We start from the raw sequence: 27,805 nt of genomic DNA on the forward strand, positions 1-27,805 counted from the left end.
CCTACTATATTAAACAAATAGTTCTTAGTTATAAAATACAAATAGGAGTTTTGATACAATTTACAATTAAATTTTCTTAATAGTACGACTAATGTAGATAAACAAAGCTTTATACATTTGAATATTGGATAATATATCTTCCAATTGGCGGGGAATACTTTCAATGTTACTATTTACACATGTACCACTATCACATAAATCGTTCGCTAATAATAAACGGTCAATTCCAAACGCAGGGCACCGAAGTACGATATGATCCAAATCAGCATTTGCTTGATTACAGTAAGAACATCTGTTACTATTCACTAAATGAAGTCTATAAAGATGTGCTGGAGTCAAACAGTGTCCCAACCTCATGCGTGTGATGCAGCTAAAAACTTTCTGTCAATATATTTGTGTTGATGATACCAAGGTTTCGTTGGTAATTCTTTCTGTATTTTGCTGTACCATTTTCCTTTGGTCTGCAGGGTAAAGTCCCAGTATTCTTTCCATAACAGTTTATTGCTACTTTTGTACAAGCTGTAATAATCGGTAAAATGGACCTTCATCGACTCTGTGTGATCCTCATCAGGGTTCGCGTGGGTTGCCTTATCTGCTATTTCATTTCCACGTATGCCACTGTGTGATGGAACCCACAAAAATTCTATGTTAAGGTGTTTCTCATCTCGGAGTTGAGTTAACTTATTTTTAATAGCGTGCACCAAATAATTTATTTTATAGGAAATGTGGAAATTATTTAATGAACACAAAACACTCTTAGAATCTGAAATTATTAAAATATTACTTACATTCGTATTTACATAGAGCAATGCACAATAAATTGCATATACCTCCGGCTGTAAATATACTACAGTTAGTACTTATCTTCATACATTTTGTATAATTAAGTTGAGGATCATAAAATGCTGCTGTACAGTAACTATCAGTTTTGGATCCATCTGTATATAATAAATAATAATTATTTTTGCTATTCTTAAATTCTAAAAAATCAGTATTGTCATGTACAGTATTTACATGTATTATAGGACAATCAATAAGAACTTTAAATGAATTAGTATACAATGGCCAGTTACTATATTTTTGAATATGCTTAGAATTCTTTTTAACCAAGTTATAAATTGTTTGGATTTCAGGTATTGTCCCATGTACAAGTGAAGGAGCAGTGACTACATTAGATGAGACTGGTTCTATGTCCAGAGGACTCAATTCGAGTTGTTTGTGAAGAATGCTATTGTTTAAGGATACTATTTTCAAATAAAAATCTTTGGGCCAACTGTAATCTACGCAAAACCAGAGGAGGTATACAAGTTTCTATTTCTAGTGAGTTAATAGGTGTTGATCTCATAGCTCCACAAATGAGTCGCAGGCCCATGTTTTGTATCACATCTAACTTCTTTAAATGAGTTCTGCTAGCATTCATGTAGGCTAAACTGCTGTAGTCAAAGTGACTTCTAATTATACTCTTATACAACATAGCCATTGTTTTGGGTCAGACCCCCAGTAAGTGCCTGCTAAATGTCTTAGTAAATTAATACCATTTAATGCTTTTTTACAAATATGTTTAATGTGTTCATCAAACTTAAGCTTATCATCAATAATAACTCCTAAAAATTTGTGTTGTTTTACCAATGGAATTTGAGTTGTGTTGTAAAAAAATATTTACATCATCTACATTTAACTGTTTACTAAAAACTAAAACTGAACTTTTGAAGGGCTAATATCAAGTTTAAGTTTATTATGATAGAAATTGTACAACTGTTTCAGTGCATTGTTAATGTTACTTTGAGCAACATGCAAATTTTGATTTGTGCTATACAAAAGCAAGTCATCTGCAAATTGTAGGATCTTAACATTTGTTGTGTCAACATATTTTGAAATTTCTGAGGTATATAAATTATATAATAGTGGCGACAGTGTAGCCCCTTGCATAACACCTCTATTTACACATCTAGGCCCATGCAGTTTGTCATTATACTTCACATATACAGTTCTATCACTCATAAAGTTATACAACCACTTTAAAACTTGGGCAGGTATACCTGTGTTGTATAAAATCTGAATGAGTTCTTCTATATTAACATTATCAAAAGCACCTTTTACATCTAAAAATACACATATCATATTGGAGTGACTTAATTTAGCTTGTTTTATGTCAAATATTAATGATACAAAGCTTTCAGAACAACTTTTGCCTTTTCTGAAGCCAAACTGTACTGAAGGAATTACATTAGTTGACTCAATGAAATAATCTAATCTTAATTTTAACATATTTTCAAATAGTTTACCCAAACATGAAGATAATGAAACTGGCCTATAAGATGTTGCACTGTTTATGGGCTTATTAGGTTTTAATATAGGAATGACACATTGAGTTTTCCAGGTAGTTGGTATTACTATTTCCTTCCACATTCTATTGTAAATACTAAGTAAAATGATTTGTGCATTCAAATGTAATTTTTTAACCAATAAATATGGAATGTCGTCTAGTCCCCGGAGTAGTATCTCTTCTTGATTTCAAAGATATATGTAATTCATTTAAGTTAAATGTACTATTAAGAAATGTGTTAATATCAGTTTCAGTTGCACTTTCAAATAAATAAGTTAATCTATCTTGACTGATTTGTGTTGTGTCTGTTAAATTATTTATAAAATCAGGAACCCAGTCATCATTAAAATTTCTGTTTTTGTCACTAATCCCTATCCTCTTAAATTTTCTAACATATCCCCATATTCGAGAAATTGGTGTTAGTCTGTTGAAACTACCACATAAGTTTTGCCAAGAAGTAATGCTCTCCTCTTTTAATATTCTTTTCTTAGCAGCATCTAACTTTTTATATTTTATCCAATTTTCTATTGTAGGCTGTGAAAAATAATCTTTCAGAGCTTTCTTAGAATTATTTACGACATCAGTACAGTTCTGATTCCACCATGGAACAGGTTTTCTAGAAATTGAGTTAATTGATCTTTTTTTAACTTTAGGAATAGTTTTATCTCTTAAGTTTTTAATATTTGAACAAAATTATTATACAATGTTAGGGAACTATCATTGACCAGATCCAAATGCGAAAATCCGTTTTCACTCAGAGAACAGTATTCAGGCCAATTTGCTTTGCTATATATATATTTACTTTCATTTACAGGAGAGACACAGTATGATGATGGTTGCACATTTATCTCAAGAAAAGTTGGAAGGTGGTAACTACCCATTGGGTCATCATGAACATACCAATTGCAAAGATGAGCAATAGAAGAACTAGTAAGAGCCAAATCTAATGCAGCAGCCTGTCTACCAGGATAAGGGACCGTTGTTGTAGATCCATCATTTAAAATGCATAAATCACAATCATCTATAAGGTTAAACAAGCATTTACCCCTATTGTTGTCATAATTAGATCCAAAAGCCATGTGATGAGCATTAAAATCACCCATTATAACACAAGGCCTTGGTAAGGAATTTATAAGTCTCTTCAATTTTAAATCATCAAATTGATTAGTGGGTGGACAATAAATACAAAGTAAATATATACAGCTTGTGCCAGTTTTTAATGAAATACATATATTTTGTATGGACTCATGATACAAAGTGTCTATTATACTGTACTGTAAACCATGTTTGATTAGTATACCGACTCCATGATGAGGGTTTTTGGATACTTTATAATGAAAATTATATGATGGGAAATTTGGAATTCTAGTGTTGGGTTTTATCCAAGTCTCATTAAGAAGACAAATGTCAACAGACTTTTCAACTAATAAATTTTGTAATAAGGCTTTTTTACTCTGCAAACTTTGTATATTATACTGTAATATTTGTAAATAATTATCCATTAAATTAAATTTGATAAGAATATTTCTTTAATTTTCTTAGTAGTAAGTGGAGTATTGTCGGAATTATTACCTAGAGTAACAATGGATTTCACTATTGCCTTAAGAATAATATCATTATTAGCTATTTCCTGTACATTAAGTTCATTATCTTTAGAATTATTTGTATTTATTTTTGTGGGCAATGCAGGGAAAGATTTGTCATTATAGATAAGTGGTGTACTCACAACAGTGGCATACGAATTCTGGAAATATTTGTTTTTTTTCTCCTCCATTTTCTTCTTTTTTATTGGGCAATCTCTGGACACTGCTAAGTGGTTACCCCCACAATTTATGCACACTATTTCTTCCACGTCACATTCTTTATAAGAGTGCTTTCCAGCACATGATGAGCAATTTTGGATTCCTCGGCATACCTTTGCAGAATGGTTAAATTTAAGGCATTTGAAACATTGAAGGAGTGGAGGTATATATTGGGTAACTTGATATCTAAATAATTTTATATAAGCATACTGGGGTAAGGATGTTGAGGCAAATGTTACTATGACTGTACCCATAGGTGTTAATATACCATCCACTTTCCTCATCATTCTTTTGATCGAAATAATTTCACTGTCACAGCTGATATTCCTGTATATCTCTTCGTTACTCATATCTTTGGGTACATATCTTAATACTCCCATTTTTTCAGTTAGATAGGAGGGAATGAAAGCTTTTAATTTATTTTTTAATAAAAAATCTTCCATTTTCAAAAAACTGTTGGCAGCTCCCGCTGTTTTGAAGGATACACCAATTTTTAAAGCATTTATTCTGTGTACTCCAATTATGCCTTTGACATTGTCACAAAACAGATTTGTTAATGTAATAGGGTTTTTATTCCCCACTTTTTCATTTTCAGTCGACTCAACATAAACTATATATTCACAAGTACCATTTTCCAGGAAAAGTCTCTTATAATTAGGCTTTATAAAAATTTTATATTTGTCCAAATTACTGGCCTTAGGATCACTGGTGGAAATTTTTGCATATTTCCTTTTTGATATCTCCAGGGTCCTCTCCATCATTGGGAGGACCCATTGTGGAATACTTTATTTACAAAACTATATTACAAAGTATTTATCAATATTTACTAGCAAAAAATAAAATAAAATTTAAGCGATATTAAAAATTGCCGCCTTATTTGACTTCCCGCCAAAAAGTCTTACTCACACTAGCATTAGCAGTGTTGCCAGGGCCCTTGAGTCGTAAGTTACGTTTTTTTTCCTGAAATGTTACATTTTTGCTGCTAAAGTTACATTCTTGTTTTTTTTTTAATTTATGCGTTTTTGGGCAAGCATTTCTGTAGCTACGAAACCGCGGGGACTCGCGAAGTAGGAAATGTGCGCGCACACACTCTAGCAAAATCAAGTTTTAATTTATGCAAGATACGTTTCACTTTGTCATGGCAAGCCATCTCTAAGTGTGATATCGAGTGAAATACTTTTTAGACCCGCCAATTTTAGGTGCGTTCAATTTGGATGCGTTGAATAGAAATGCGTTCGTAAACTGTTTACAATAAAAATTTTGTATTACAAATATCGTTGTTTTCAAAAGTTACGAAAATTGCCTTAGATATAAAAATTACTTACATGTTACGCGAGGGGGTCAAAAGTAACGAAAAATGTAAGAAATGTAACCTTCTGGCAACACTGAGCATTAGCCACCTACGCTAGCTACGCCTACACAACACATACAAGTAATAATAAAACGCAAAATTAAATACCTCAATGTAATATTTCAATTATTATTAATATAATATTATAAGTTTAAATTATTATTATTTATTAAAATAAATGTTTGTGGGTTATAGAGATTAAGTAAAATTTTCATACTAATACATTTCGTTTTAAGGTACATCAAGAATGACAATGAGAAATAAAACGAATACGATTACTGTTAGTATAATGAAGATTTTTAGCATTGTGAAATGTCTGTTTCTGTCGTTTACATAAAAATAATCTATCGACTAACCAGTTTTCAATCATCAAATGCTCTAGTTGTTTAAATGCAAAACAAATACGTTTGGAACGAAACACATAGGAATCGTCAGGAGTCGTGGAATTCGTGGATGTAAATTTCATGATGTTTATTATCGATTTCAAACTGTTTAGTTAGCTTTAATTGTTTCTTTATTGTGTATAATTGAACATGGCTACGTTGATACAGTCCTATGAACAGCAGTATTCTGTTCTCACAGCGGATATCACTGCTAAAATAGGACGGTTAAAAACAGGCAATGAAGGTGCAGTATTTAATACTGTTTCGCTTTTATTTGTAGAATTAATCATTTATATCAGTAATACTTTATTCTCTTACAGAAAACCGTGAACAGTTATCTAGGGAAATACACGCAAATTTCGAAGAGGCAAATGATTTGGTATGTCTTGATATTTACTTTGTTTCGGAAATACACACTCATCCCTTCGGTAATTGTGCATTAAAATAATTTGGTGATCATATTAAAGAATATTATTAATATATTGACAAACAATTAACTTTTTTGTCATATTAGAATAATCGAATATTACCTCCAGCAAAACGAATGCCACACTTTTGATTAATGAGTTCCTATATCATTAACGTACAATACACTAGTTTTCAATGCTGTAAAGAAATGAATTATTGTTTCTACAAACCAACACTAACAACTAATATAATTAAAAGTAATTTTATATAAAAGCATTTATGGAATGCAATAACTTGATTTCTTCCTAAGTAGGTATTGCTTACTGCTTCACCATGAAAGAAATTACCAATCATACAATTTCATTAAAATGCATTCAATGGTTCTTGTGTTTAATTCTTATAAATGTCTGAACATTAAGATATTTATAATTTTCATAGGATATTTCATTCTTTCTATCAGATGTTATAACAATAGACAGGGTGAAATGTGTAAGGTCTGCTGCTGGTGAACATAACAATGTAGAATTATTTATAAACATAAAATTTAAGATACCTAAAGTTAATGCAATGTCATTCCCATTTGTTGCTGTTGGACACCTTCCAACATTTCAATGTTCCTTGACACATTTACTTTGCCATACTTTTTTTAAATGATTATTGGATATCAAAATCCTTAGAAAGAAGGTTATTGTCATTATGAAACTATTAATAGACATCAGTTTGGCTAATCACCAGTGCTGAAGGGTCTATACAACCCAATTCTTTCTGACTTCCCTTTCAAAATACATGTAATATCAAATTATTATTAGAACGATTTACAGACCACATGTATGCATATTAGTACTCATATGTTATGTCATGTTCCGTTTTGGAAAATTACACCCTTCGCCATTGCTAATAACCATACCTTGATGTTACCTGATGTAATTTCTCATAGGGATTAGTGTTTCTTGTGACAGAATAACTTCATATCACCATACAATGTTATTTTTTTTATTCCTTTGAATGAGGAGACTCGCCTGCCATCCTGAGACATGAGATGTTAAGTCTTCTTATGTTTAGTAGTTACACTAGCCACAATGGCCTACAAACCGGAACACAAGAGTGACTACACACTGCTGCTTAGTGGTCTAAATAGACATTGCGGTGGTACCTACTCAGGCGGACTCACACATATGAGACCCACCAGTAAACCCTTATATACTGAAATGTGATCAAGACTATATTTGTGGCTGAATGTATTTCACTCGCAGCTGGAACAGCTTGAGTTGGAGTCGCGCGGCGCCGGGGCGGGGTCTCGCGTGGCTGCCTACCGAGCTGAGCTGCAACGGGTGAGGGATGAATACCGCTCTGTCACCACCAACTCTAATAACTGTAAGTACAAATAATTTTAAGAATTGTACTGTAAAAACCAAGTCTCCTATAATAATAATATCAGCCCTGTATTATATACTTGCCCACTGCTGAGCACGGGCCTCCTCTACTACTGAGAGGGATTAGGCCTTAGTCTACCACGCTGGCCTAGTGCGGATTGGTAGACTTCACACACCTTCGAAATTCCTATAGAGAACTTCTCAGGTATGCAGGTTTCCTCACGATGTTTTCCTTCACCATTAAAGCAAGCGATAATTCACAAAGAATACACATAATTTTTTTGAAAAATCAGGGGCGTGTGCCCTTGGTATTTGAACCTGCGGACATTCGTCTCGGCAGTCCGTTCCACAACCAACTAGGCTATCGCCGCGGATATATTTCAAACCATACCTATTTGTCAGCAAAATTTGTAACATTCTTTATAATTACATCAGCTAAAAAATATGATGCAACAGATTAGTATTTTTTTACTTGTAAACATGACCATGCATATTTTGTCATCTTCATAAATTTATATATTTTTAAACTGTGCGTTATGATGAATATGGACAGTGGTTTTTATAAGTTATATTCTGAGCTAGTGAAAACACTTAACACAGCACTGTTTCAAATATAGCCTTGTCATTAAATAGGTACAACTACTGTTAATGAAATTTGTTTGTAAATGGCTTATGAAATATTTGTTTAGATGCTATCAAATTGAAGTGATTAGATTCTACACTCATATTTCAATTTTACATTATTAAAAAATTCTAGGTATATGTTTTATTTTGGATGCAGGCCGCTTCCAACAGGTCGACGTGGAGATCCTTGGGGGAGGCCTATGTTCAGCAGTGGACTTCCTGTGGCTGATATGATGATGATGATGATGATGATGTTTTATTTTTAAGGAACAGAGGAAAATGAGAATTTTATACAGTTATTACAATCAATTTTATAATAACTTTATCATTAGTAAATAATTATGGATATCACTTTAAATCTTCATCTATAACTTTGTTTACTTTCATTGTAAAATTAATGATATATTATAACTCCCACAATAAAGCCCATCCATCACCTATTGTAAGATTCAGGCAGTACCGGATCTTGAATTTTTTGGAGGCAGGGCAAAATCTCGATAATGCTGCCATCGACCACCTACATTTTTAACTTTGTCATCATCATCATCATTTCGCGACCCGTGGGAAATAATTATTATGTGTGTAATGTTCTGGATGCCTCAGTAATTAAAGTTGCGTTAATTATGAGTTTTTTATTCGTCTGTCAAGTTTGGATTTGCCGCCCTCTGAATTCGCCGCCCGGGGCATGGGCCCCGGCTTGCCCCCCCCATAGATCCGGGGCTGGATTCAGAAACCCTGTTCCTAAATGCTAAATATTTTACAATCTCTGTTGCGCAATAGGCGATGAGTCCGCCAGAAACGAGACTACGTGGGTACAATCCGTAATGAGACATAATGTTGTTTGAACTGAAAATATTTATTTTGAACGCCTGTAATGTTTTTGCGAACGTTTTAATAAATCTTAATATTGGGTCAGAACACATTGTTGAGTAGCAATATTTCTGAATATTATTTTAAATATTTTTAGACAACATAGATTCAGAGGAAGTGTACGATGAATGGGGCGGCGCTAACGAGCAGCGTCGTAAGCTGCTGGACAACTCGGAGCGGCTAGAGCGTGCAGGCAAGAGCCTCACTGAGGGGTACCGCGTCGTGCTGGAGACGGAGCAGATCGGCGCCGCCGTGCTGCAGGACCTCAGCGTGCAGCGCGAGACCATACAGAGGTCGCGGGGACGGGTTCGTTACTTGTACTATACTAAAGAAAACAACACCATGATTATATATTTAGTTTACGCGAGTGTTTCACATTGAAATAAAACTACTTTGTGGATTTTTCAAGAAAACATTGTCTCGACGTTTCAAAAACTATGCACGTCATAGTCACGGGACGGAGGCTTCGAACCTTTGAGAGTAAACAATGTAAATATTACACGAATTTTCCTAATCAAAATGCAATTTACTACAGGCGCTGCGTACTTTTCTAAATATAGGAATATTTTACTACTGATCGTTAGTAACGATTAAAAAGTCGGCAAATTTTACTAAACTAATGTTGTTCTATAGTCCGTCTTAGCAAAACCTCGGTTCACAGTCCAATATCATGTAATCCGTAATCCAATTCTCATATAATCAGCATGGTTATTTGTAGCAAAGAATATATCCAGGTTTTAATTACACGTATGACCTAGAATGTAGCAAGGCGGTCGCGATTTTACATGGAGTGCCACTTAGAATATTATCAATTAGAGATGAGGTTGTCTTTTTACTAAGGCCAGGTTGTTCCTTGGCCTTTCTTTAGTTCCATTTAGCTTTCGAACCAAGGTAAACTATGACTTCGTTTACTAAGTTAAGTCAGTTGATCATTGATAATGTCAGTCAATGCTACACTAGTGCTAGGAATTTGACCGTCGATTTTAAAATATTTGTAACTCATACATAAATTTAATTTTGCTGCTCTTCTGTATATGAACTTAAATCATGCCAAATCTCATACTCCTCTGCGTGCAGTGTGCCTAAAAAGAGGCATAAAGGTTTTTCGTGTTACTATATAGATTATAAAGGAATATGTGTTTAGATTGAAAATTATATGAAAATACTGATCTGATTCTGAGAATATATGCATAAATAAGAATTTAGGTTATCCTTGAAATTTAAACAGGCCAAAGGCTGTTTTTTTATTTGAGGACGATGCTGCAATTTGGACAGAGCTGTGGGCATAATTTAGTCTTAAGAATCTAAGCTGTGTCATACATTAACCACTTTGTTATCTTCAGGGTTATCAGACAGGCATATTGAATTATCATTGTGTGTATAGTTTTTTCTTGTATTTACTGACATTGCTGAGTGATATTGAATCCTACGTATTTAAAGTAGGATATTCGGATATGGTATTACTTAGCAACAATGATTCCGTCTATGGAGTCGATATCTGCCGATGCCATAGTCTTTCTCGAGAAACAATTAGTGGGTAACCTGTTTCAATTTTCCACTTATGGCAATAAAAGAAACTAGTATAATAATATACAGGATGTTGAAGAAGAGAGGAACTAAACTTGAATAGTCAAACGAAAATTGGACATAGAAATGATATTAATATATTATCATACCATTCATTGTAATTTTAGTTTTAGATTGCAAATTCATTCACCATATTTTTTTTCACACCTGTATATTTTTTCTATACAATATTTGACAAATGGACTCTTACCGTGACAATACACGCCACATTTTAAACCAATTTAAAGTCATTAATTTAATTATCTTCCTTTACAGTTGAGAGAAACCGACGAGCAATTGAACCGTTCCTCTCGTCTCATGAACTCAATGATAGTACGAGCATTGCAAGACAGGTTCATACTAGTAATGGTGTTCCTGGTGATTGGAGTGCTGCTGTGCGCCGGACTGTACTTCTCGGTCACTTAGCGGGCGCACGCGCACCGTCACTACATATATCCTGTGCCGATACATGTGAGGGTGTTCATGGTGTTGTGTAAGTTGTTGTGCTGATGCGAATGGATTGTCTGAGGCGGTGGTTTAAAATTGAACATAAATAGGTTTGCAAGAGAGGCGCATTTTGCACAAAATACTTATTTGTGGCAATTTATTAGCATGTTTATTCATATTCGTTGAAATTTGTTGGTGATTCCAGTAATAGCAAGTATTGTTTGATAATCACCAAATGATAATTTTCTGTAGTTTTCTCGCCTGCTAAATTGTAATCTTTATTGTGAAAATTGTTAATACTAAAAAGTTGGCACATTGTTACAGATTGTTATAAAAAACTTGGATCAATTTTAAATCACCACATTAAAGAAAAATAATATTACATTAAGTACTTATATAAACAGTTCCAAGTTTATTGTAATATGTAAAGTGGTATACAAATAAGTAGCTTAAAATTACTATATTTATATTATGAAATATATATAAAATATTTGCAAGCAGTAACAATATTTGGCAGTGAAATATCACACATTGCCTTCCTAGGGCAGTTTGTAACCTTTTGCCAGTGATTTGCATATCCTTTTTGTTTATGGCCAAGTATTGTAACAATAAGTGTACAATATCACTCTTATAGTCCAAATGTTACTGATTTAGGAACTTGGCATATATCTTACTCTCTACTCATATTTGTTTAGCTTATATTGTAAAATTATAAATATTATGCTATGTTAAATGCAATAAAGAATAAATATATTTTATAAATTGGGATATTAGGTAAACAAATTTATATTAGCGTTTAATGTTGAATTTACTTTTTAACATTCCTTTATAAGCCTGGTATACATAAGATCTTCGACAAGGTTAAAAACGAAAATGTTAAGTCATAATTTTGATGTAAGGGGCAAAAAAATAACTCCTATTATAACAAACTTACGACTGATGAACAGATGAAACCAGCAAAAGATGACATTGCCTAAAAAACGAGATTTTATAATGTTCTCGATTATAGCTTGCGAGATTTATCTTGTGCAAATTACTTTTGGGAAACAGATTTTAGTTTTGGAAAGATTAGCTAGAAAAATGTATTAATAAAACAGTAAATTTGTTTTATTTTTATTTTATCGATTGTAATAAATATTATGATATTCATGTTTAGCTCATTGAATTGAGATTCTTTTGATACATTGTGTTGGAAAGATAAAGTATGACCAACCACAGTAGATTCAACCGGTTTTAAATAATGTAAAAAGAAAAAAATATATTATGTAATAAATATTTATTGGAATTAGAGTTTAGCCTTTATCTTACGCTAACTTTAGTTACAAAACTATATAAGGCATAGTTATTAACTGTTTTTGAGGTCAATATCCCAATGGTACAAGAGGCTGTCACAACATAGCTAGGATAAACGTTTGATAGATAGAGCATATATATAAATATAGCTTGTTAAGTATTAATAAATGTGCTATTTATTCTATAATTTTTTTTATTTCCCATATATTTTATTTTCTTTTAGATTATAAACAACTGCAATTTTTAAGCAGACGCGTAATAATCTATAGTTATATTACGAACAAGTACAAAAATATAAGAAAACATTTTTCTGCTTCGACGTAATTTTTTCTAATATTACCAGTCTAGAATAATATTCCAGACAGCCAACAATAAAAAACAGCAAATGAAATAATACATTTTATTATAACAAATTAAATCATTTTTACATTACCCACATTACTTAAACATATGTCATATATTACTTATCATAGTATGATACAATTATCGTACCAATTTCAGTACTTAGATTTACATTTTCAAATGGAAATACGCACACAAAACTTATAAATACAGTATTTATATGAATAATATTTCATAATTAAATCACAATGGCAGTAGAATATTTACAATATGTTAAGGCAGAAAGAACAGCGTAATATGTGCAAATTTAGAAAAATATCCAATTTGTCTCAAGTTAGCTTTTGGATAATCCATTTCTAGAAACATCACAAAACTATTTTTCAAAAACAAGCCCATATAATACTCTCTGGTCTCTTCATGACCTCAAATAACTAAATACACCACACCACGTCTAATGATTACTATACTATATTATAAATTATATATATATTATATATATATTATAAAGTTACTATATTTTCCTAAACACGTTAATTATAATACAGGAATTGCAAGAAAGGTATTTCCATTTGAAAACACGAGTGGAGTTAAGCAAGTGTGTACACAACGATTCTAGTACGAGTCTATTTTTATATTTATCGATTATTTTGGTACAGTATTGGATTCGTAATAAATCATTTAATATCTTCGTAAGTTAAAGACAAGTAATTAAACAAAATCAAGGACAAAAATATAATTTAGGAAAGAAAATCGAATTCCTGAAGGCCATTGTGAGAAATCTTAGTAGGTACATATTAGTTAACTTTTTATCATTAAGGTGTATGTGAAAGTGTATGTATTTATCAAATTAGTAGAGTATAGAATTTACGTGGCATAAAATGCAAGTTTCCGCTGCGCTTTCAAACGTCGCTCAGTGAAAAATATATACGCTTATACAACAGAACGGAATAAACAATTTTAACCACAGCTTTTGCATTGAACAAATGGTTTGACACATTACATATGACTTTTTTATAATTTTCCCAATCGATACAAAATTAACGATTCGTATATTAATTGAAGTCCGAGAGTATATTTCTGTTGGTGTTTATTATTGCTTTTTTATGTTTCTCGCAGATGTTCTAAACACATACCGTAAAATGTATCCCTCTGCCGTTGTACATTAACAAAGCGTGTAATACACCAGTATATATTCGGATGTGTGTATTGGACTATATGCGGATTTTTCTGTTGTTAATCTTGTGATTGAGTCGTCACGTGAGGTTGAGCGTGTCGGCGTGTGCGGGGGGGCGGATGTGGGCGCGGGCGCGGGGGGCGCAGGCACGTGGGGCGCAGGCGCTGGCGCAGGGTCGTCGGGTGGTGGCGCGTCCTCGTCCACGACGTGCCCCAGCGATAATAGACGAGTCTTATATTCATTCAGTTTCATGTCCTGAAATTTTAAAGCACTATTTCAAAACGTTTGTTGACACTAGAAAACTAAAACAGATGTAAAGCTAGCACACTTGTATGGTTTCTTGGCGATATAACACCCAACTTCTTGGCGATATAAAACTTAAAAAAAACACATATAATATCTATTTAAACTTCAAACTTAATTAAAAAACTAACCTGATCAGCGAGAAGCTCCAGCAAATCATCCTGATCCTTCCTGAGCCGCTCCAACTCCTCGGCGGCGGACTGCTGGCCGTCCTGATTTATTTTCAATTCGTTCGTCAGCCGCGCCACCTCCGTCGTCAATTCTTGTATCCTTCGCTCATACTCTTCAGTATTCGCGCCAGTTTGACTGACAGGCTGGACTGGCGGTTGACTGGTTAACGTCGATGCAGATACTTGAGCTTTCAGGAGTGTATTCTCATCCTTAAGATGCGAGTTTGATGCGATGGAGTCGTTGAGAGCACTCTAGAACAATAATATAAAATATAAATATTGGGCATGATACAATTTTGCATATTTATTATAATCAATACAAAGTCGTGCAAAGCTTTGTGATAGCCGACGTATATATACAATCTCGATAGCTATCTGCCGACCGACCCCGAAAGTGAACCAATCTAAATTATATTGACAGTTGTGATGTTTAGGATCATGTGAGTGGACAGCTTGACTTTAGATACAGTTTTTACAAAATGTTAGATATTCAGTTTTTCCACTTATGAATACTCAAATTATAACAATTTTATGGTAAAAGATTTTTGAATTATAGTCATTATTGTTATCTCTAAGCCATGCAAATGTTGAAGGAGCGATAGTCTGCAGGTTTAAAACTCAAAGCCCTCCATAAAAAGGTCTCAAGTATGTGAAGATTGCCAACTTGCTCTCGACCAGCGTGGTTGATTAAGGTCTAATTGCTCCCAGTAATAGAAGGGAAGGTGGCTAGCAATGGGGCAGCATACACTGAAGGCACGTTATTATTTTTAATTGTAATGCACATCCATTCTATAAGTCTTTAATGCAATGTGCCTAAATCAGCGACAGTCTTATGATCCTTCGAGCCAAGAATCACAGTAGCTACACTCAAATATCTCGTACCTGCAACGACTGGTTCTGCTGTATGAGGGTGTCGAGCTGCGCCATGAGTTCCTGCAGGCGCGCGTCTTGCTGACGGATCAGGGTCTTGTACTGCTCGAGCAAGCCATTGTCGGGAGAGGATCGCTCCGCGGTGGGGTCTGCCACGCCGTTCTCCTGCTGTGCTGTTAGACTCTGGACTAGGACACCTGAGAGTTATAACAGTTTTTAATAATCAGGTTTTGTATATTATCAAGTTTCTGTGCTTGATGGAGACTGGAAAATGTGGTGCAAAGAATTGATTTAATTATATATCTAGCATTTAAAGGTATATTTTGCCTACCAAGGAAAATTTCATTTGTAGCTATCAACTGGCAAGAAATGTTTCGTTTTCCATTTAATTATCGAAATGGTCCTTCGAGCCGACCGACTATGACTACAGACTAAGAATAGGTGTATATGTTTGGATACTGACTCTCCATGAGCTTGAAGAGTCTGCAGAACTCGTAGTCGAGCAGCACGTCTGCGGGGAGCTTGGCGCGCAGCTGCGGGTGCTTGGCGGCGCGCGAGTACACCTCGTGCCGCGACACCGCGCCCAGCTGCGACACCAACGACTCCACGCTCAGGCGCTTCACCACCAGCTGCCTCAGCATCTCCTGCAAACACCAACAATCCGTATCAGACAACCTATTTGCTTGTCGAGTTACAATGGAGATTGATAATTAAATATTCTTTAAAGGGTCATTCACTGTACTTTATTCAACAAATCTAGCACAATTCATGCAACATTTAAAAAAACCTTATAATAGTTGTTGATTGATGTTATAATTGCACTTATTTTCTTATTTGACTCTTACTCATTAGATATACTGCACCTGATGAAAGGTAATATAACTTTTCCAAGTCGTGATAAATCACATATTATATATCTACCTAGCATGTAGATTATTGCAGTCCATACCTTGGTGTAATTCTCGACGGAGTCATCGTTGAAATGCACGCAGAGTGCGAGAAGGAAAGCTGCGAGTCCCTGGACGAGCGCCTCGTTGTCATCATGTTCTCCCGCAGTGGCCTGCGCCACCAGCCAGCCCACTCCGCCAGGCACCTGCAGGAATGCACCCACCGCCGCAGGACAGTTGCACACCCACTGGGACAAGAGCATCAGCAGCGCCACCTGCATAAAAAAAATAAAATTATAAGGCACGCATAATAAAAAAAAAATTATGAAAGCGCGCGCACTGCGAATAATTCGTGAAATAAGACAGATGCAGTCAAAAACCATACCATAAGGATGTTTATGTATGGTGAAAAGCAGTATAGTAGTAAACTCACCTTAGGCTTCAACTTGGTACTCTGTTGCAACAACAAAGTACACTGATGTAGTAACGACACTGGCGAGCTTCCTATATTAGTTGCAAGTAACACCCGCAGTAATTGCTCCTTCTGACCAGGGTTATCGATCAATGCATGCATCAAGGCCACGGCTGAGAACCAGTTGGACAGCACGTCGGAGGAGAACAGCCCGCCGCAGAGCAACTGACCGCTGGTGAGGCTCGAGACATCCGATGAAGAGGGCAAGAGAGTTTGCACGAGGTTCGCCTGACTCATCTCGTTGTGGTACAGGTAGCATTGGAAACAGTAGAGAACTGCACATCTGGAATTAATTGAGTAATCAATGTAATATTTAATAATAAATAATTATTTTTTATCGACAAAAATAGCGAGGGGCCGTTTCGTTAACTTTGAGTTATGCATTTGTAATATAGGTAAGCAACTCTGTATGTGGCTATTTACAAGGATCACTTTGTTGACAGGTATATTTTACTTACCGCAGTGAAAATGGTTGCTTCTCATTGACCATGGACATCAACAGCACAACAATCGCCGGCCGAGGCGGGTTCGACGGCGCCATGACATTGCCCAGAAACTCTTGATTATTCACATCTCCCCTAACGATTTCGCCTACAGTATTTATAGTCTCCGTGAGTATATCCGCCGGAACACCACTCGACATTAGGATATTACATACAGCATCCAGTAATCCAACATTTTTCATAATCTTCTGGCAACTGGATACAATGTGGATCGAGTTGCTTGGAGATACTAATGTCCTCACAATGAGGAGCATGCAATGGACGTTGGACACCTTTTGCGGAGACCAGCCCAGGTCTTCGTCTACTGGCGTATTAAACATCGGGAGCATCCTCTGTATATAACTGCCTTCTTTGAAGAAGTTTATATTACTGCTGTTGTTCTTTAATAGATTAAACATGAGAAGAAGGCAATCTTCGACTATAATACCGCCGTCAGAGTAACCCTCGCTCGACAAGATCTCGAATAGCCTGTCGAATGCGTTTTCGAATGCTACAATCTTTTGTATATTCGCATTGCCTTTTGTCAACTTGATTAGAAGAAGCAAAGTCTCATTCCGTATCACTTCCCGTGCATCTCCCAACAAATCCATCATTTTAGACACTCCCATTGGCTTGACTAGAATGATCTCTTGGATGTCTTTAGGTCTGTTTGTAAGTAAAGACGTCAGGAGTTGGACAGCAGATAACCTCACCCTGAAGTCATATTCGTCAAGGAGGTCCAGCACCAACTGCACATTGTGATGGTCTTTGATGAACATTTCAGTGAACTGTTCACCAATGTTCATGGGCACTCTGTGGTTATCTTCCTCTTCTTCAAACTGAGTGGGAGACATTATGTTTTTGAGTGTGTCCAGAGCGTAGTTTATAGTTTCGTTGTCAGCTCTGTCCAGTTCCAAAACCTAAAATTACCAATGCTACTTTATTTGTAATCTAAAAATATTTTATACCATTTATATTGTGTATATTACATTGTATTAAAAATACTTTCCTCTAAACAGCAACTGATTGTTAATTTTCTTTACATGGCCTTACTTAAAATCTCATTACATTAAAATGTTATTTATTAATCATTACATTTAACCAACCAAACAAGATGCCAAGTCAATGGTTAAAATAAGTGTAATTTTTTGCAATATTTCAAAGTTACCAAGTTCTAACCACAAGGTCTACAATCAGTCTTTTTGAAAATGTTCCCTGACAACCTGTAGAGTGTGTTACCTGCTTGATGGTGTCCATTCCCTGTGCGCCAACCTCCACGCGGTAGGTTCGAGACATGGCTTTGAGCGCGCGACACGCATCTCTTCGATCTTCTAACAGGGTGGAATTGTTCACCCTGTCTACTAAACGCTCCACCTAGAAATAGATAACATATTTATTAGTATAATATTGGGTTATCATATTCTTATGTAAAAAAAAACATTCGAAAACATATTAAGTTAAAATTCCACAAATATTGATAATAACCAGAAAAATTATAATTACACTGATCTAGTTGTTTTATGTTTAATCTGTAAACCTACCTACATCCTGGGTGGTATTACCAGGTCAGACAGACAGTATATTTTTTTATTCATAAGCATATAAGTTACTGAGGTATGGAATTTGTTTCTAACTTATAATGATGCCATTGGCAGCTACTGCCATATTTTATAGTTTTCATACCATTTCAAAGTTATGACAAAAAACAATGTCACAGTAGCATTATAAATGCAAACATATGTGAAACATATGTTTCTACTACAAATAATATCATTAATATTACATTAAAATGTGAGACATATACAATAATAGATATGAGAGTTTTGTCCGATATCTATTCAATAATGCCAGAATTGACTAAGATTATCAAAAAAACTTCCCTGTTTGATATTATATACAATATAAACAATAAAAAAGAAACATTATGTATATACAGCATTTTTTATTTTAAAACATTGTTGTAGGTATACAATAGCAATAATTAAGAATCAAAGATATGCATGAATAGATAATAGACTAGATATATTCTTATATAGACTAATTACTAGTATAGACTTCAGTCAGTTGATTGTAGAAACTCCTAAGCATCCCTATCCCTATTGAATTCACAAAAATCAATACCTCTCAATTTTAAGATATTTATAATCAGGAGTTATGATTTACTATAAGATGATCCATTAGCTAGACAACAGCTTTACAAAACTATATCATGTCTACTTATATGCTCATTAATATATACTAGAAATATCTCAGTTGTCTTCAAAAGATGTAAAGAGACAGTATTTTACCAATATAAATAGGCAAACTGAATAAACATGTTAATTATCAAGCCAACAGCTGTTCCTAGACACCAAACCATTAGTACTGTTAGGGGCACACCATTAGCACACTAATTAGGTAAATTTTGAGTATAAAATCCAATTTAATAATGACATGAAAGCGTAACATACATTTAACATCGTGGCGACAAATAATGATGATAATTATAGTAATACTGTCATAGACAGTTTTCTATGTGTCCGAAAAAATTCCAACCACTTCGTATAGAATCTCCAAGTATTAAATGAATTTAGGCTGTCCGAAACCTCCGCCCACGCCTAAACAACATATAATAAATAGCTGCACTCGACGGACACTATAAATAGGTCAAATTGTGTTTATAATTCTAGAAAATGTGTAAAAGTCACCGTTTCTGCTCCGGTCGGCTGGTACCCCGGCTCTGGCGCGCCTAGTACCGTCTTCAGCCCGCTTTTAAGAAAATCCATTTTTGAAAGTTTACAAATATCTCCCACTGTTATTAAAAATATTTCTAATGGAATACCATGATTTAAATTTATAAAATACTATTTTACTGATTTGTCCATGTACGACACGTCAAAGTATTTTAATGACAGATTACTTGCGTTTTATTGTTGGGTTGAATTGAAATCGAACGCAAATGCCTACATTATATAAGTTATTATTAATACTTTATAAATTAATTATATCAATATTAAAAAACACAAGCTGACATTTCCATTTACTTAAATTAAACGATTTACAGTTTGCAGATCTCTTTAGTTTGGACTTTGATATATAGTCGGCAGTCGAGCGCGCTTATAAAGGAGACGGGCGAAACTTCATAGAACCTTGGGCTTGGTGTTACAGAGATGATTTATGCATTATTTTATAGGAATAATAGAACCATATCTAATTAGAAAAAAAAAATCTGTCTCTACAATGGGAGTAAAGAAATAATCGCTATAGAATATAGCGTAAAAAAACACTTTTCTGTGAATATCTTTGTGTTTACCCGATAGCACAAGATGTTCACAACACCTAATTATTGTCCATTGGATTGCCGTGTTGACTAATGAACAGCTGGCTTAGATAATAACCAGAATTGAAATTATCGTATGGGATAGACGAGGACCGATATAAAGGTACTTATCGCAAGATGAAACGAAGTGTAGGTTGCATATATTCTTTTATCTACTCCTTCATGGAATCAGGCATGAGTTTATACTGTTTTTATATTATTGAAAGAACTATTTCGTTTTCAATTGGACGAATTCCTTTAGTGTTACAACGCCATGTAGCTATGCCACATTTAACACAACGGTGTTGGTGGTTCATCGTTACTTTTCGAAACCGATAGAACAAGCAAAATCAGTCGAGCAAGCAAGAAATCAAAGTCGGTTGTTGAATAAGCGTGGGTAGTTCATTAAAGCAGCAATCGACAAAATATTCTCGAAAAGCCGTAGTCATTAAAATAAAAATATCAAACCACAAAAACATTCACTTGCGCAGAAGTACAGAAAGCGAATAACAATAATAATATACATTAATAAAAGACAGCCTGATATTCCCGATACCGGAAGTCACTTAATCATAATAAAAAAAAAATATTTTACCATTGTAATACAATCTAATATTTTTTAATGGCTGATATAAAAATAAAAGAAGAATATTGATAAATGTTTCATAAGTGTACAGTCAAGCCCAATTTCGCCCGTCTCCTTTGTGAAACTAATCAAATGTTGATAAATTAGATTCATACTTAAAAACTATACTACTGGAATTCAACTCGTATTTCGTTTACATGTTATTATTGCTATTTCACTCATGATCTCTCTCTCTCTCAAATTATCACCTCAACCCTTGCGAGGCAATAAAACGCAATTATAGTTAGATCTGTCAAACCACAATGTCATTGTGAATTCATTATCAATATTTTTGTTACGCTAATTTAGTCCTTCCTCCATCGCAAAAAGATGTATATTTAGAAGTACCCACTACCCAAGGTCTGAGTTTTTGTGAATCTTCAAATACGAATAATTGTTGTGTTTCCCTTGAAATATATAAATATTGGAATTTGTTAAAAATATCACAAAAACTATGTCTACAGACCTCAGTGCCAGTTTTGCTGAACAATATATGAGCATAAACACTAAATTGAAAAAGTGGGTTATAAACTTACGTATCTTATATTTATTGAGTTTTGTTTTCCATGGTGAATTACTTATTTAATTACCTTTTGCTATTAGATGAAAGCCCAATTTCTGTAATCATTTAATGAGACACAATCATGGCTGCACTTGACTTTATTCTGGAACAATATTTTAAAAATATTCATTGAGTCTGAAATCCTCACTTTATAACATATCCTAATTCCAGGCGTTTCATGAGGAAACCTAACGTCTCAGAAGCAACAAACGAATTCATAGGTTTAGCTATACAGTGTGAACACTCTGATCAGCCCACGTTTGCAGGGCACTGTTATGTGGGGGCTGCCAAATGTGAGGCTTCAGCTGGAAACTTCCTAGGAGAGGCAGAACACTACCTGACAGCTGCTCGGCAGTTTATGAAAGCAGAGAAGAAGCTATGGGCGCTGAGGACTTACAGCCCTGAGAGAGAAAATTTAGAGGTTTATAAAAGTTTTCTTTATATATTTTTAATGTGTAAGCTATGTGCAACTGGTAAACAAAATCAAGTTTTAGGGTATTATCAACATTTCCAAGTACTCATAATAATCATCATCAGATTCAAGATATCCAGTGTTAAATAAGGAATAAGATAGGATTATATTTACAGAGATTTTTTTATATACCTCGTCCACTATATTAATTTGTACTTTTTATTTCCACTAATAAATAAATACAAGTATAATTCATTTCAGGCAGCTATTGGATGTTTCATTCAAGCACTAAACAGGTATCCCGAAAAATCACTTCTCCGCACCTCTATATTGCTTGAACTTTCCAATGATCTTGTCCACCTCAACAAGAAGTCCGAAGCAGCATGTTATTTTGAACAAGCTTTAGAAACAGTTGTGGATAACACCATGAGGATTATGTGTTTAAGGAATTTACTCAACTTGCAGATAGATTGTGGTATGTTGGCCTACTTTTATTGAGGGTATGAGGGTGTTGTATACAAGGCAGCACAATTGACTCCCAGTATCAAACTAAAATATTTGGTTGGATTACATGATATCATAACATACATAACACTTCTGGTGTAGAGGCTAGATTTTGCATGTGACTGTTGTGTATATTTATTTATTAAGCTTTTGGCCCCCTCCACCAGAAATAGATTTACGACATTAAAGTCCCCTTATATGCTTTTCTGGAACAAAACCTATCTTATATCCTTCTCATGGTTTCAAACTCTCCATAACAGATTTCATCAAAATCTGTTCAGTGGTTTATCTATGAAAGAATAAAAAGCAGACAGATAGGTTCACTTTCATATTTATTAATACGGATTTGCTAATTAATCAATAGAGAAATTTTAATATATTCACTTTTTGTTGTTTTTTTTGCAGAAAAATATGTTATTGCCTTAGAAACGGCTAATAAACTATGCGACGGTAAATTCAATTTACCTGAGGATCTTTTAGCTGAGTGAGTTGCTTATAATGTTCATAATCGTAGTTCAACCAATAAGTCAGTAGACAGTATTCTTATTCCTTAAATTAATATTTATTGCTATTGTACTTGAAATAAGCATATCAGACAAGGCCCGGAGGGTTTATTGGTAATTTCTTATAAATCAAGATGCATACATACAAAAGTATGTAATCAAATAAAATTTAGGCGTCCCCTCCTGCCTCTCCTAGCTTGGGGATACTGACATAAGCCCCAACCTTAGAGAATGACGTAATTTTCTATTGAATTATTTTCCAGAGTCCAAGTGAGTAGAATATTGCTTACACTTCTCGCCAAGCCCACGGACGAGAACAAACCGGCGTCACTCAACCAACTGTTTAATGATCTGATGAATGATAATGATAGTGATAGTAAGTGTATTGCTTTTATTTAATACTTACTTTTGCCCGCGGCTACGACCGCATGAAATTGTTTTTCCCGTTTAAAAATCCCCCTTTATATTTTTCCGGGAAAAATTTTGCCTATGGCACACAGGGGTAATGTAGCTTTCTAGTATTGAAACAAAATCGATTCAGTAGTTCCAGATACTAGCCCCTACAAACTCACGAACTTTCCCTCTTTATAATATTAGTATAGAGCGCCATGATTGCTGTTTTTAATGGTAAGTAAACTACTGCCCATAATAATCACAATGAAAGGTAAAAGTAAATATAACTGACAGGAGGTATGTGAAGTCGTAAACAATATCAAAGAATTCAACAGTAAACAAGTACATTGTAAAGATATACGTACCCACCTAGTTTTAACTGTACAGTTTAGGTTGTGCTGACATAGTAGATGGTATAAAAATGTAAGACTCATTTAAATTAATGCATGTTGGCAAACTAACACGACGAAGAATACCATGTTGTATTTCGTTGCGCAATTTGATTTATTGTGGGAATAACAGATTTTCCATTATCAGGTGACCCACATGCACTTGTGGAGCATCTATTAAGAATCTTAATTATTATGAATATGCACGCGATAACACATCACACGTCCTAACGAATATGCGTCATCTATTCTTTATATATATGACGCGATTGCGGTATTTATTTACACTAAGTACGGGTTATTGTGCAACATTACAACATATTTGTTTTTATCGTGAATGTAAAATTGGGTGGGATACTTTCGAAACCAAAATCTCAAGCTTAGAATTATGCCTAATTTTGTAATATTATAGTTGCACAAAATGGGACGAAAATTCCCTTTGTGCACTGTCGAGTATTACATTTCTGTCTACTTCTTGGGAAAACATAATATACCAATCATATTAAATCCTTTATTTTTTGCACACAGCAATTCCATTCAACACAGATCTTCGCTTGAAGCTCCAATCAATAGTCGTGAGTCACGGACTCGGGGACGCCGAGTCACTCGTGTCCGTAACATCAGACACCAAACATCTACTTACATCGCAACAAGTTGAAATGCTACAGAAAATAATTACTGAACAGCGATTAGAACAGCTTTCATTGAAATAATTAAGCTATGATAATAATTTAAGGATATTATAAATGTGATATAATTAAAATGTTCTTACGATATGATCTCTACCGTAATTTACGATCGATGCAAAAAATATTTCTAATATTGTATTAGAAATTGTATGGTGTATATGTCCAATTACTTGGAAGTGGGTACACAATATATAATAAGCACATCTCAATATAGGTAATTCCAATTCTATAATAATTGATGTATATTATTTAAAAATGTATGAATTAAAGACTCAACATAAAATTTCATCTTTTATTCAAATACACCTGCATATGCATAGATAAAAATAACTATGCGTGAATATTTAAATCTGTATACAAGATCTTTTTTTGTCTTTTTCTTGAACACCAATTAGATACTTATTAGCCACAATTTCTATGGAATACATATTAAGACTTCTTGTCAATACCACTACTACTCTCGCCATCTGTTGGGACGACGACTTTTAGTTCATTGCCAAAATTAACGTTTTTATCTATCATCTTGACTGAATCATTGGCATTGTCAGCTTCAATTGGGTGAGGAAGTTTCACTTCATTGCCGAAATCAGCTGCTGTATCCACAGCTTTGTTTTGGATGGAATGAGTCCACATTTCTTCAAACTCATCATCATCACTGTCATCACTCTTGGGCTTGTCTTCGTTGGTTTTTTGCCAGCAGTACTCGAATGGATAGCTTACATTTCTGTTGTCGTCAGGGGCGATTTCGAAACGGCACGCCAGGGAGTTGTAAGTGGTGTGAACACCTTCCAGCATGTTCACATCCACCTCATCAAAGCCAGTAATGGATTTGAACAGGTCTTCACCAGACTTTGTCTCCGGAACACCCTTCTTTTCAAAGAACTGTAGACAAGAAACACAATTTTTCATATGAGACATTAGTAATATACATCCTGTAAAATTAAAATTGGTAGCTATCTTATTTTTGCAACAGACTTCAAGCCAGAAATTCATCAATATTTTGCATTATTTTAAATTTTTTATAACAAGGAAGTAAAGTTGTAGTACATGTTGAATTACTCAAATTGTTGAAAACCATAATAATAATATGACTAATGTAAACAACTGTAATCAGATAACAGATGTTATCAAAGTGCTACTTCATTTCAATAGATTGAAAATTGTTATGGATTTCACAACTTGAACAAATGGAATCTATTTTGATATTTTTCAAAACCATCACATTATAACCCAAGTTATTCAAAGTACTAATTTTACTTATTTAATGCAATATGCAGGCATTGTTACTTACATTGGCAATATTACGGCAATCCCTGAGCAAAAACTCCAAGCCATTGGGGTGATCAGGCTGCACCGATTGGGACACATCAATAAACCAGCATTTATTGTCCCACCACAATATATTGTACTCTGAGAGGTCAGCATGGATTATGTGGCCCACATTGTACATCTTGTGCATCCCATCCACCACCTCGTGGTAAACACTCTCCCACTTCTCAGGCTTTAAAATGACATCCCTCAGCTTAGGTGCAGGCTTATTGTCTCTCCCAATGAAGGACATTACTAAAACGTGTTTCTTCAAGCAAACCATCTCAGGGCAGTTGATCCCAATCTTCTGCAGCCTCATCATATTATGCATTTCCTTCTCGGCCCACATGTGGACAATCTTACGTGGATTTTGCTTTGAGAAACGATCCTTAAACCGATAATCGGCTTCAATATATTTATCTCGAGTTTTGAACTCATTCAGTGTTGTCTTAAAGATCTTTATTGCACATTCCTTAGGAACTACGAGGTCTGGGAATGATGTATCCCCATTAGCATGTAGAACTACAGACTCCTTGCCTGTTGAGATAACTCCATTAATATCCTCCAACATGCCATTATTGATGAGCTTAAACAGGATAAGCCTGGTGGGTTCATCCAGACCCATTTCAGCAGTAGCTTGGCTTTCCTTCCTATCCAACATTTTATGTTTGCGCGTATTGTGATACCGTGTCTGCTCCCTCAGATGATTGAACACAGAGTTGGAGAGCTTCATGTCGAAACCTGCGCCGTCACCCGTGCACACTTCCGGCGGGAACGCCATCACTTTGCATGCATTCCGACGGCCTGAAATGACGCTGTCGTGCTTGGTGACCATCTTACCGTCTTTCATAATGTAACCGCGCTTCGGCAGACTTGCAAACTCTTTCTCGTTAGTCTCGAAACGGTCCCAGTCCTTCTTCTCTACAACCTCTTCTTCAGAGTCGGAATCGTAAATCAAATGTGCAGGAACATTGCGGTAGTTATCGTACGATACAGACACTTTAGCATCACCATTGCGTTTTTTCTCCACCCTCTTGATCTCTTCGTCGTATTCTTTGTCGAACTGACATTGCAACACTTTTGCAATGATCGCGTCAGAATCACAATACTCTTTGGCATTAGATTCTGCGATGTCTTGCAGTAACTCTGCTGGTATATCACTAGTAGTCACATGCTGGTCAGACAGCTGTTCAGCAAACTTGATTTCTTCCTTAACCTGAAGACCCCGAGCGAGTTCTTCAGACATAATATCTGAGAGGTTTTGCACATCGGTGGGTGCAGCAACTTTTTTCCACGGATTCGACATGATTTTATATTAAGTTTATAATACGAACACTAAAACTATATCACAGAAGTTTTAAATAATAATAAATATTCCTGTTGAGCAGGAGTTTATTTCACAATGTTGAGATTTGAGAAAACTCAAAAGAGCAATGACAAATTGACAATAAATGACAAGTTTTTACGTGGTGTTGGCATTCTATAAAATAGATATTGTAAATACCCAGTGGGTAAATTTATGAAAAAATATGTAAACAAATAATATTAATTATATATTTCCTGAAATATTTCAACAATATTACTTCTTTACTCAATTTCATAATGTACGTTTAAAATTCCCAAATAGATAACACATTACGCGATGCGGCAAGTGTTGCTAGTGTAATTAAAATAGTTGCCAGTGAAAATAAGTAACATGTGAATATCGTGCTAAGTAGGCTGTTTCCATATATATTATAACTAGCTTTTGCCCGCATTATAAAGTTTTTCGGGCTAAAGTTTTCCGTTATAAAAGTCACGCTATATATTTTCCCGGGAGCCTACGTCCTTCCCATGGTCTCAAACCGTCTCCATGCCAAATTTCATCTTAATACGTTAGGTAGTTTTTGAGTTTAACACGTTCAGGCAGACAGCTGCAGCGGGGGACTTTAGTTTTATATTTTTGTAGTACTTTTTAAGAGGAACGATCCCGTCATACA

At 34.7% G+C, this 27,805-nt stretch overlaps 4 protein-coding genes and 1 long non-coding RNA gene across 8 annotated transcripts; 3 read left to right on the forward strand and 2 right to left on the reverse strand.

Moving 5' to 3' along the window:
- Positions 1-35: 35 nt before the first annotated feature.
- On the forward strand, positions 36-3,848 carry LOC119188972. The gene is made up of 3 exons (XR_005112186.1): positions 36-282; positions 1,134-1,299; positions 3,141-3,848. It is a non-coding gene; the product is annotated as an uncharacterized LOC119188972 (long non-coding RNA).
- A 1,998-nt stretch (positions 3,849-5,846) lies between these two features.
- LOC115452159 (vesicle transport through interaction with t-SNAREs homolog 1A) lies at positions 5,847-12,627 on the forward strand. The gene is made up of 5 exons (XM_037437314.1): positions 5,847-6,106; positions 6,183-6,241; positions 7,524-7,644; positions 9,235-9,443; positions 10,980-12,627. The coding sequence occupies exons 1-5, from the start codon at positions 6,013-6,015 to the stop codon at positions 11,127-11,129; spliced, it is 633 nt and encodes a 210-aa protein (XP_037293211.1). The 5' UTR covers positions 5,847-6,012; the 3' UTR covers positions 11,130-12,627.
- A 674-nt stretch (positions 12,628-13,301) lies between these two features.
- Positions 13,302-21,676, reverse strand: LOC115452164 (general vesicular transport factor p115). 3 transcript variants are annotated; one of them, XM_030180629.2, is made up of 9 exons: positions 21,657-21,676; positions 18,383-18,517; positions 17,120-18,063; positions 16,623-16,944; positions 16,252-16,464; positions 15,766-15,946; positions 15,315-15,499; positions 14,394-14,684; positions 13,302-14,214 (listed from the first exon to the last, which is right to left on the reverse strand). In XM_030180629.2, the coding sequence occupies exons 2-9, from the start codon at positions 18,437-18,439 to the stop codon at positions 13,948-13,950; spliced, it is 2,460 nt and encodes an 819-aa protein (XP_030036489.2). In that variant the 5' UTR covers positions 18,440-18,517; positions 21,657-21,676; the 3' UTR covers positions 13,302-13,947. The 3 variants fall into 3 exon arrangements, with proteins under 3 accessions (XP_030036489.2, XP_030036487.2, XP_030036488.2); XM_030180627.2 differs by lacking the exon at positions 21,657-21,676 and adding an exon at positions 19,831-20,042; XM_030180628.2 differs by lacking the exon at positions 21,657-21,676 and adding an exon at positions 19,594-19,617.
- Positions 21,314-24,801, forward strand: LOC115452167. 2 transcript variants are annotated; one of them, XM_030180633.2, is made up of 6 exons: positions 21,314-21,426; positions 21,800-22,049; positions 22,302-22,515; positions 22,950-23,028; positions 23,311-23,423; positions 24,358-24,801. In XM_030180633.2, the coding sequence occupies exons 2-6, from the start codon at positions 21,807-21,809 to the stop codon at positions 24,540-24,542; spliced, it is 834 nt and encodes a 277-aa protein (XP_030036493.1). In that variant the 5' UTR covers positions 21,314-21,426; positions 21,800-21,806; the 3' UTR covers positions 24,543-24,801. The 2 variants fall into 2 exon arrangements, with proteins under 2 accessions (XP_030036493.1, XP_030036492.1); XM_030180632.2 differs by having other exon boundaries at positions 21,322-21,585.
- LOC115452166 (serine/threonine-protein kinase RIO3) lies at positions 24,797-27,278 on the reverse strand. Its single transcript, XM_030180630.2, has 2 exons — positions 25,810-27,278; positions 24,797-25,400 (listed from the first exon to the last, which is right to left on the reverse strand). The coding sequence occupies exons 1-2, from the start codon at positions 27,130-27,132 to the stop codon at positions 24,948-24,950; spliced, it is 1,776 nt and encodes a 591-aa protein (XP_030036490.2). The 5' UTR covers positions 27,133-27,278; the 3' UTR covers positions 24,797-24,947.
- Between the last annotated feature and the right edge of the window lie 527 nt (positions 27,279-27,805).

The sequence above is a fragment of the Manduca sexta genome, chromosome 10 (genome assembly GCF_014839805.1).
Source record: "Manduca sexta isolate Smith_Timp_Sample1 chromosome 10, JHU_Msex_v1.0, whole genome shotgun sequence".
NCBI classification, from domain to species: domain Eukaryota; kingdom Metazoa; phylum Arthropoda; class Insecta; order Lepidoptera; family Sphingidae; genus Manduca; species Manduca sexta.